This window comes from Jatropha curcas, chromosome 4 (assembly GCF_041381405.1).
Source record: "Jatropha curcas cultivar XTBG-Jc1 chromosome 4, XTBG_Jcur_1.0, whole genome shotgun sequence".
Taxonomy (NCBI): domain Eukaryota; kingdom Viridiplantae; phylum Streptophyta; class Magnoliopsida; order Malpighiales; family Euphorbiaceae; genus Jatropha; species Jatropha curcas.
In genome coordinates, this window is record NC_143154.1 from 26,810,281 (window position 1) to 26,821,582 (window position 11,302).

The 11,302-nt window shown below is 31.2% G+C and overlaps 1 protein-coding gene across 1 annotated transcript; it reads left to right on the forward strand.

The window, feature by feature from the left end:
- Positions 1–5,968: 5,968 nt before the first annotated feature.
- Positions 5,969–10,010, forward strand: LOC105646793 (protein CLAVATA3 INSENSITIVE RECEPTOR KINASE 5). The gene is made up of 11 exons (XM_012232730.3): positions 5,969–6,335; positions 6,456–6,588; positions 6,713–6,784; positions 6,890–7,033; positions 7,160–7,231; positions 7,348–7,407; positions 7,501–7,598; positions 7,716–7,865; positions 7,957–8,298; positions 8,622–9,001; positions 9,409–10,010. Exons 1-11 carry the CDS (start codon positions 6,233–6,235, stop codon positions 9,727–9,729), a joined length of 1,875 nt encoding a protein of 624 aa, XP_012088120.1. The 5' UTR covers positions 5,969–6,232; the 3' UTR covers positions 9,730–10,010.
- Positions 10,011–11,302: the final 1,292 nt, after the last annotated feature.

An 11,302-nucleotide genomic window follows, 5' to 3' on the forward strand; every position in this document is an offset into this window, starting at 1 on the left:
TCTGCTATGCGTTTTACGTGCAAGTCTGGGTTTGGATTGGATTCATGTGAATTTTTTATTTATTAAAAAATTTACAGAGAATCTTGAGATAAAATTATTAGTTTTGGGAAAGTTACAGTAGTAGTTTTTGGGGGTTAAACAATATTTTATTTATATTTATATACATATATTCTTTTGGTAAAGAAATTTATAAGGAAAAAGTAAAATCTTGAATGGAATCTTTGAGAGAATAAATTTAGTGGATGCAAAGCTTTGATATTGGCCTTGTAGGAATTTAGATATTTTCAATTATCTATGAAAAAAATAATGATTTTAAATCTGACAACGATAATTTGTATAAATAAAATTGATTTAGTGATAACTTTATAAATGATTTTTCAAAAGACATGAGCAAATCAATCTGATAATATCTAATTTATTTATTTTAAATATTAAATTATTAAAATTAAAATTAAAAAATTTAAAAGCAAACCGAGGGCCAACTTATATTTATTAAAAATTAAATAAAACTCTGATAAATATGAATTGGTTTATAAGGTTCAATTACCTTAAATAAATAATTTTGGATTCAATCCGAAAGATAATATTCTTTACCTTCAGGGTGAAAAATACTTCTGATAATAAAAAAAATTAAATAAAAATTATCTTGCTTAAATACAAAAATAATAAAATTTTCTACGATACTATGGAATTCTATTTTTTCATAGGCTAATTGTTTTAGACACCTTTGTTTTTCATATAATTTTAAGCAATAGTGATATTATTATTATTATTATTATTATTTAATTGTTCTTTTAGATAAATTTTTTTAATTGTCTATGTGTCATATTATTGTCTCTTTCCCCCGGAAAATGCGAGTGTGAAAACGTGGAATGGGACATAAAATAAAAAGTCTTAAATCGTGATTTTTTTTGTTGAAAGGAAATCGTGAATTTTAATGTTGCTTCATTTTGAAGCTTCCATTTTTTTAAAAAAAAAAAAAAAAGAAAAAAAAGAAAAGGGTTTAGCATCACTTTCTATATTCTATTTCTATGTAAAACAATTAATATAGGCATGAGTGGGACTAATGCATTTCCTGATGAATCAAAATATTTAAAATTAATTAAAATTTTAAATGACTCTATGAGATCCAATTTAAGCCAACAAAATACAATATCCTTGCATGCATGCATGTAAGCTAATTTCAAATATTCACAGAATATAGATTGTTAATATGAAGAAAAAAGTTATTGAAGGCAAATTTCCATAACAAAGGAAATGAAAAAAGAAAATGGTCAAAAGAAAGTTAGAAGGAAGTGGTATTATTGTTTGACTTTGACAGGCAACAAGGAGCAAAAGAAAGTGAAAGTGGTGGCCTTTGTGGTCATTTCAATCAAGATGTTAAAAAACATCATCATCTATAATGCATTCCAAAGTTAAAAAAAAAAAGGAAAGAAAGAATGGGACCCAAATGTTCCCAACCTCAACTTCACCCATTTGCATCAAGTTAGTAGCTTTCTCAATGGCTGTCTTTCATCTACTCAACATTTCAATCTCTCACACTTCTTGTCAATGACCATCTCTCTTCCCCCTTTTCCTTACCACTCAAAAAAAAAAATCTTCATTTCTTTTACTTTTTTTTTTTTTTTTTGAAAAATAAAAAATTCTAAGAATTATTCTAAAAATAAAAAATATTCATCTCTCTTCCAATTCTAAATATTTGTTTTTGAATTTTGAATCAAATATTCAACTATAGGATAAGAAATGGTCAACAATTACAACCCAAATACATATCTCATTGAGTCTTTTTGCATACATACAATACAACAAGAAATATAAATGCAATTTAATAAGAAATGAAAAGAAAATTATGACTAAGAAATAATATATATAGGACCATGTGTTTGGCCTTACATGATGCAATTAAGTTAGATCCTAAGCCCCTTTCATTTCTCTCTTTTTCTTTGATTATGTTTGAATAAGGTCTCCACTTAATTATTGATCTCCTTTTCATAGAAAGTGTTAATTCATAATATTCCCACTTTAATGGAAGACCATACCAATTAATGTATATAGGCATAAGGGCCACACTAATTATGCCCATTGTCTCACACAAAGCATGTCTTAGATCACCATAATTTTTAAGAGAAATGCATCACCACAATCATGAAGGATGTACAAAAATTATTCTTGTTTTGTTTGTAACACTTTTGGTATCACCAATTAAACTATTTATAGGAACTTCAATTTTGGGTTGGTTGATTCAAATTATTGATTCTAAAATTAAACTGATATTGATCAATTTTTTTTTAATTTCGACGTAATATTTAGCTTAATATGCCTAAATTGATCTAAATATAATAATATGATTTATAATTACTATCAATAAACTTTTTGATCATCAACCTTTGGATTCCCTTACACATCATGATCAACTTTTCTTTAGTGGTTCGCTTGATGAACCAATATGACCCACTTTATTCATAACCCTAAACCCCAAATAGGATGGTGATATGTAAAAATAATATCTAACTATATATTAAGACATTATCATAATTCAATACTAAAAATTTTTTTTAGTTAAGAGATTGAGGATTATCAAAAGAGGGATAGGAACAGGCTAGACAGATGGGGACTTAGCTTGAATTTATGATGTAGAATGCCTTAATCTGAGGGGCAATACTATATATACATTGTCTGAAAGAAATATCATGTGGGTCTCTGTACTTTTGCTAATTGGACAATTGTAAACGTGGATGAAATAGTTTCATTCAAGTCTCTACCAACTACTATTTAAAACATAATTATTTCCAACTCATTTGGTTATACCCTTCTATAGTTCATTTGTTCCTTAAATTTATGGTCAACCCTTCATTTATTTGACTCTATCTCCAATCCAAATTTCACTTGACCTCATTCTTCTATTTCAATGCACTTTTCCATATTTAATTTCCGTTTATTTATAATATATTTGATTTTATTCTAATAATCTGTTTACGTTGCGCCAATAATGTGTTTCTGTATTAAGTTTTTAATTATGTACTATTATATGATTGTTTTTATATCCATTACATGCCCTTTCCATCACTTCAATCAATTTTCCATTTTTGGAGTTATAATTATAAGTGACACCACTGTCCAAGTTCAATCGAGCTGACCCAATAATAGTAGGCCATCTGTCATCTCCTTTATGTATCAAACTGTGCACTTTGCTACATGTCAGATTTTCACTTGACTGTACAGTGCATATGTCAGACTATTGCTGTCACTGTATCACTGTAATTTGTTTTATAAAAGACAAAAGAAAGTGGGGAGAGAATGACAACGTAATTGAGACAAATATAAGGATTAAACCCTTAAAATCTTAGGTTATGGTTCTTACTTATATATAAAGGTTGGATGGAGAAAGGGACAACTATGCCTAGCTGTTACCATTATTTTTGGTCCTTAATCTGTGGACATATTTGTCATTTTCCAGTATTAAAGGGATATGTTCTTTTCCTGTGTTTGGTCAATTCTGCCTTTCTCTTTTGTGCTTTGGGCATGACTGCCCACAAGGTTTCATTACATGGCTCCTCATATATCCTTATCTCATTCCCTATATGTTGAATGTCGTTTTGGATTCAAATTTACCTCACCCTCTCTTCAATTCAATTCATCATAACTAATAACTCATTTTTACCTTTTATATATATATATATATACTTACTATAATTTCCTTAAATAGCCCATAACGTCCTCAACAAGATTAACGCGCGATAAATTTTATTCGCAATACACACACAAGATGTTTTAATCCACTACAGTGGAAATTATGATGGGTTGAATTTGGATTAAGTATAGAAAATAAATAAATCCCTGGATATATGCATTTAATTAAAATTTGAATACTATCATGGGTCCCATAATTATTGTATTTTTCTACAAATGTTGACAATTATTGGGCAAGAGATTCTCTCACTCCTTTGACTAAATGCAAAAATTTTGATCAAAATGTGATATTGACAAACTCTATCACAATCAAATAAATAAACATTGCACTCTTTCTCTAACAAGAAACATTATCTGATTAATCATATAATTAACTTAAGCTTCTAAGTGTAAGCTGAAAATGAGTTTGTTTCTATTATTAGTGTTTTGATTCAATAATTCAACATGATAAATTAATATTAATTATTATAACAAGACACATAAACATGCTTAAAATTTGGCTCCCTCACATACTTAAGACACAATCATAATCTAATGTGGTCCTACAACAAAACATATTTTAAGAATTTTTTTTTGTTTATATTACAAGTGTCTCTAGTTCATTGAGCTAGGTTTAATCATGTTCGCATTGCGTCAGATTCATAAGTGAGAAGTGTTGTTACCAAAGATTTTATTTATTTATAAGAATCGAACAATTTATCTTTTACTTCATGGATCTGAATCCTTTTTTACTTCATGGATCTGAATCCTTTTTACTCAATAATGTATGTACAAAAGTATATGTAACCAATTTGAACAAAGCATGCTAAGGTGAAACACTTACTCAATAATACCGTTATGGATCAAATAAAAGTGCTTTTGGTAAATTGACTACTTGAGGTATAGAAATGGCAGCTTTTGCTTTTAAAAGTTTTGCTCTTTTTTGAATAGATTTTAGGTGTGGGAATGACTGGCTGTCTACGCAAGGGAAAAAAAAAAAGAAGAAAAAGAAAAGAAAAGTCTTTGTGATTGTTAGTTGCTAGTTGCTAGTGCATGCCCATATGGATGGAATCTATAAAAGTAATCTCCAACATTTACAGCAAAAAAGTGACCGCATTTGCGCATTCTACTAAATACTTTAAACCGAAGCATAACGTAAAAATTAAAATATTTTGAATATTATATTGCGAGGTAATTCTGTATTTATGGATCATAAAATAACTGAAATAATTTGAAATCACTCACTCCTTTCATGTTTTACGGGAAATAAAAAGAGCAGTTAGATTATATCTGATTGGCATATATATATATGGACTTTAATGTTTTATCTCAGCTACGCAGCATATTATACTTTATTGCTTTATTTGGAAAATTTTCATACTATCGAAAATTTTTAAAGAAAAGTGTTATCTGAATTTTAAATCTAACTTTTTTTTTAGATAAAGTAAATATTCGACTTAAGATTTTTTTTTTTTAAATTAATAAGAGAGAATACATGTTAGGGTTTAAATTTATCATAAATTATAATTTACTTTATGTAAAAGTATTTCCCTACAATCATCCAAAACCACTAGATTAAACTTTGAATCCAAAATGCCAACAAACAAAGCTACTAAAGGGTTAATGGTCCTAAAGGAATGAATAGTGGGTGACCAAAAACTACAATACCACCATCAATCTCGAGCCCCAGATTGAGCCTCGAGATTCTCACATTCTCACAAAATAAGAGTAAAGAAACAAAAATGAAAATTTAAGAAAAGTGAAGGTTTTGGGTCTTTTACTGTATGGCCAAACTCAGGGAATGTTTGATTCCCCATTATGAAGAAATGCATTTTTTATCAAAGCCAATTTCTTTTTCTTTTTCTTTTTCTTTTTTTTTTTTTTTTTGCCCTTTGCACATTTTCTTGATAACCCAATAAAGTACACACAGATATGAACAATTCTCACCTCAAAAACCCATCTCTAGGCCATAACATGAACACTAATGACTCACTAACCCATAAAGGAATTTTGGTTTCACTATATGCATACAAGTGTTAGAAGATATTATTTTAGTAATAATTGCCATTTCTCATGCCTAGTTGCCCCTTTTATTTGTTTATAAATTAATGGTAAAGTTTAAAAAATATAAAATTCACATGTTTATCCTTACCAGGCCAATGCATGATTAACCCAATAATGAGAATTTCCTATTCTCTCCCTGCTTTAAGAATATTTGTCTAGATTTTGTTACTTTGTTGCTTTTAAGATTATGGCCTATATATATAAAATATTATTTATTATATATATAATATTCATTTCTTTAACCTACTGACTCATGGTGACAGCCATGCTAGTGCGCTTTATTATACAAACTGGTTCTTTTCTTGTGTGTGAGACTGACAAAAGATTTTAGTGAATGGATTTCTGGCATGGAAAGCAAGAAGTGGGTTCGAACCTAAGAATTACCTTCAACAAGAACAACTCATTTCGAAGTTAGTTTCACTGATAGAGAAAACACAGTTATTGTCATTAGAATTTTGAGCATTCGGTTTCTCTGTTTCTTGCACAATATTCTACTTCAATGGATATGAGAAGAAGAGTAGTTTTCTTTTGTTTTGTTACTTTCTTTTCGTTTTGGAGTACTGCATATGGGTTGTTATCTCCTAAAGGTGTAAACTTTGAAGGTAAATATTATAGAGTTTCTTCCTTATTGTCAAATTTGAATGTGTTTCTGTATTTTTTTTTTTTTTGCTTCAAATGAGGAAAAAATGGGGGTTTTCTGATATGGGTTATTTTTATTTCAGTGCAAGCTTTAATGGGTATAAAAGCTTCTTTACATGATCCGCATGGGGTTCTAGATAATTGGGATGGTGATGCTGTTGACCCTTGTAGCTGGACTATGGTCACTTGTTCTCCTGAAAGTCTTGTGATTGGCCTGTAAGAATTCTAAAATCTCTCGTTTTTATTTTTCCAAAAGTTTCATAACATGACATTTATGTTAAATAGCTTATATTAAATCAAAGTGTATTTATTTTCTAAACATGGTCTTATATTAATGCAGGGGAACTCCAAGCCAGAATTTATCTGGTACTCTTTCTCCAAGCATTGGCAACTTAACAAATCTTCAAATTGTGTAAGTTCCCATTATCTGATAAGCATTTCTAAGGAGAAACTTCTCCTTTTCTCTGAAAAAATTGTCTCTGGTGTTCAATTTGTGGTGTTCTGTTTATTTTTGCAGGCTTTTACAGAACAACAATATTACAGGACCAATTCCTGCAGAGATAGGAAGGCTATCGAAGCTTCACACACTTGATCTTTCTGACAATTTCTTCACTGGAGAAATTCCTTCTTCTTTAGGCCGCCTAAGGAGTCTCCAATACATGTAAGAACAAATTATTTTTAAATCTAAATATGAAAATGAACAATTCTATCTATGTTATATGTATTTTTAGGAATACGCCACTTCTGAGTATAAATTTTTTACTTGGATCGTTTGAACCTGATATAGGAGGCTAAATAATAACAGTCTTTCTGGAACTTTCCCGATGTCATTGGCTAACATGACCCAGCTTGTGTTTCTGTAAGTCTAACGACCTATTATTGTGCATGAATGGTTTATATGCATTTATTGTGCATTAGTGATTTATATTTGACCAAAATCATCTCATTAAAAAAGGTTTTGTCTGTTGACTTCAGTGATTTGTCTTACAATAATCTAAGTGGCCCTGTACCCAGATTTCCAGCTAAAACATTCAAGTAAATTCTCTCTCTCTCTCTCTCCTTCCTTCTTTGTCTATGACTCTCTAGATTGTTAATTATACACTCAAATGCATTTCTTTATTGTTGCAGCATCGTTGGGAACCCTTTAATATGCCCAACTGGGTCTGAACCGGAATGCTTTGGGACAACACTAATGCCAATGTCTATGAACTTGAATAGCACACAAAGTAAGGATACTTGAGAAAACCTTTTTTTTTTTGTTTGTTTTCTTTCCATAATTTTCTATGTAAAAGCTTCGGCTTGGTCTTGGGTTGATTCTAACTTTAACATCTTTGCAATTTAAGCTGCTTTACCTTCTGGCAGACCAAGGAATCACAAAATAGCGGTTGCATTCGGTTCTGGTGTTGGTTCTGTCTCACTCATCATTCTTGTGATCGGATTACTTCTATGGTGGAAGCAAAGGCATGATCAACCGATATTTTTTGATGTTAAGGGTGCGTAATAAGTGATTCTGTTCTTTCTATAATTAACATTGAATGGCTAGTTAATCACTCTGATGAGTCCTAAATGTTTTCGGAATATTAGACCGACACCATGAGGAAATTTCTCTTGGAAACTTGAGGAGGTTCCAATTTAGAGAGCTTCAAGTAGCAACAAATAACTTTAGCAACAAGAACATACTTGGAAAAGGAGGCTTTGGCAATGTGTACAAAGGAATTCTCCAAGATGGAAGTATTGTTGCCGTCAAGAGGCTAAAAGATGGCAATGCTGTTGGAGGAGAGATTCAATTCCAAACTGAAGTTGAGATGATAAGCTTAGCAGTGCACCGTAACCTCCTTAGGCTATATGGATTTTGTATCACACCGACAGAAAGGCTTCTAGTGTATCCTTACATGTCAAATGGCAGTGTAGCTTCTCGTCTTAAAGGTGATACATTTTTGCTTTTAATACCAAAGATGGTTTAATTAAGCTTGTTTGGCATTGAGATTGAAATTGCTTTTGCAGAGAAACCCAGTTTTAGATGCTGTCCAAAAAATTGGTTTTGGAGTGTTACTTTAGTCGTTTTGAAGCTTTTATGATTAGAACATGTAAACTTCACCTTAAACACAAACTTTAGTGATGTCAAACCAACATTTTCAACTAAGTGCTTTTCTCAATAGCACCTCAAACAACAATGCAGACACAAGTCTTAAAATGCTACTTTCAACAGATGAAATCATAAAACTGACCCATCTTTCATTAATTGGCAGGAAAACCGGTTTTGGATTGGGGGACGAGGAAGAGAATTGCGTTAGGAGCTGCAAGAGGACTATTATACCTCCATGAGCAATGTGATCCAAAGATTATCCATAGAGACGTTAAAGCAGCAAATATATTGCTTGATGACTATTGTGAGGCTGTGGTAGGGGATTTTGGATTGGCAAAGCTTTTGGATCACCAAGATTCACATGTTACTACCGCTGTTAGAGGCACAGTTGGACACATAGCACCAGAATATCTTTCCACAGGCCAATCTTCTGAGAAAACAGATGTTTTTGGATTTGGTATTCTGCTTCTTGAGTTAATCACTGGCCAAAGAGCACTAGAATTTGGCAAAGCAGCTAACCAGAAAGGAGCCATTCTAGACTGGGTGAGCACAATATTTGAGGCACCATTTAGAATATAGGAATTTTGAAAAATCAATCTTTTGGCTCAACGAAGAGAGAATAAAATCCCTCACTCACTAAAATTTTTGAAATCCCCACATAAGAGGTGGATTTTTTTGAAGCCCGTCATTATACTGACTGAGGAATTTTCTAAATTGTTTTTTTAGTATTTTAAAAACACCCTTTACTTTTTTATATTTAGCGTCCATACCAGTAAAGTAAGATTGTAGAAATCCATCAAATAGAAAACTCAGTTCTTTAATTTCATAGATTTTCACAAATAACTTGGATTTTAGAAACCCTCAAACCAAATGTAGCTATAGTCCATTCCTTGCTTCTAGATCTCTTCAAAATTTTCCAACTTAATTGGTTCACATTCCTATAATTGCAGGTAAAGAAGATTCATCAGGAGAAGAAGCTTGAAATGCTTGTAGATAAAGATTTAAAAGCGAACTATGACAGAATTGAACTTGAAGAAATAGTACAAGTGGCACTTTTGTGCACCCAATTCCTTCCAAGCCATAGACCAAAAATGTCTGAAGTAGTTAGAATGCTTGAAGGTGATGGACTTGCAGAAAGATGGGAAGCTTCTCAAAGAGTAGAAGCAACTAAGCCCAAACCCCATGAATTCTCTTCATCGGATCGATATTCTGATCTCACTGATGACTCTTCATTACTAGTTCAAGCAATGGAGCTCTCTGGTCCAAGGTGAATTCTTTGCAAAAATTTTCATATATTTTCTTCTTATTTTTTTTTCCTCCTTGATTTTCAAAGAGAATTAGAATGTTAGAAGAGCAAATTTATAGGTGAAGATGTTTTGTAATAGTGCAATCATGATTGAAGTTCTATTTTCTTTTTTCTTTTTTCTTTTTTGTATAATAGGGGTTATATTCAGAACTCTAAAGGGTTTAAATGTTTTTACTGAATTGTACAGATTCTGTTTGGCAAAACTGACAATTTTTAGAATGGAAAAAATTTCATGTATTTGTTTTCTGATTTGAGTGAAATTTTGTATGACCGTTATATGTTCAATATACTAGACTAATAGGATGTTGCAGTCAATGCACCAGACTTTCTCAGTACAATATTTGGTAATGTGCAATACAAATTGTGCTATAACCAATATGCTGATATCAAATTTAAAAATCAAATTAAGCAGAACCCTAATTAAAAAATCAGATTGAGCAGAACTCTAATTGACACGACACTAAATAAGCCTTCAATTTAATTGCATTAGCAAGTTTAATTGTGTTATTGTATTTAACGTTAGTGTCCCTTTGCTTTCTTACCATAGTAGAAGATATAACCTACAATTAATTTTACATGTAATAGTATCGTTCCTAAATATAAATAAATGGAATATGGTTTCAGATTCGAGATTTCTCAATTACAAAAACTTTCAGTAAATTTGATGAATTAAGATACTCATGTCGTAATCCACAGTAGTATTCTGGCCCGTTTCAATAATATATAAACAAAATAATTGAACAGATGTGCAAACAATAGTCGAGTTGCCCAAATAGTACGAATACGGAGTACCAACTGTACTCAAGTTGTTGCTTGTTGACATATGTTAAAGGAAAAGCAGAGTGTAGACAGGTTGCAGAGGACTGAACAGAGGAATTAATTGGATTCTGTTGCATACATCCTGTTCACCTCAACAAAATCGGACAAAACATCATCAATTCTTGCTTTAAGTTTTGTTCCAGCGTTTCCACTAAAGAATTGCAATTTGCAAATTTCTTTCTGAAAAAATTTCATTTAGGTTTTCACATGCACGTTGATCAGCAACGAATTTTCAGGTAACTTTTAGTATTATTCAATGGTGGAGCATTTATACGAATAGTTAGAGTTTGAGATACTATATTATAAAACATCTAGTATAAATAACTGATAGCTATCAAAAGAGCTAGTAACTACTAAAACAGTTGATTTTAACTGTTTTATCGAATAAGCTACAGTAGCATTATCTACCAAGTTATGGACCAACTTTCGCACTACACATAAAGTCACTCTCTTGGATATGTTCAAAGATGAAAAAATCACAGTTCTCAAAATCCTCGTTATGTGGTCTTGCGATTAATAAGATGGGTAAGCAAACCCACTTTACCAATCCAACTAACAACGTTCTTGACTTCCCTAGGTTCTGAAAGTACATTGCTTCTGCAACTCAATGACTTTCCTGGTTTTACCATGGTGAAATAGCATTTCAAAATTTACAGGATTTATTGTGCTTTTAAATTTATGAATTCCGATGGCATACCTCTCCGCAACAGCAACAACAG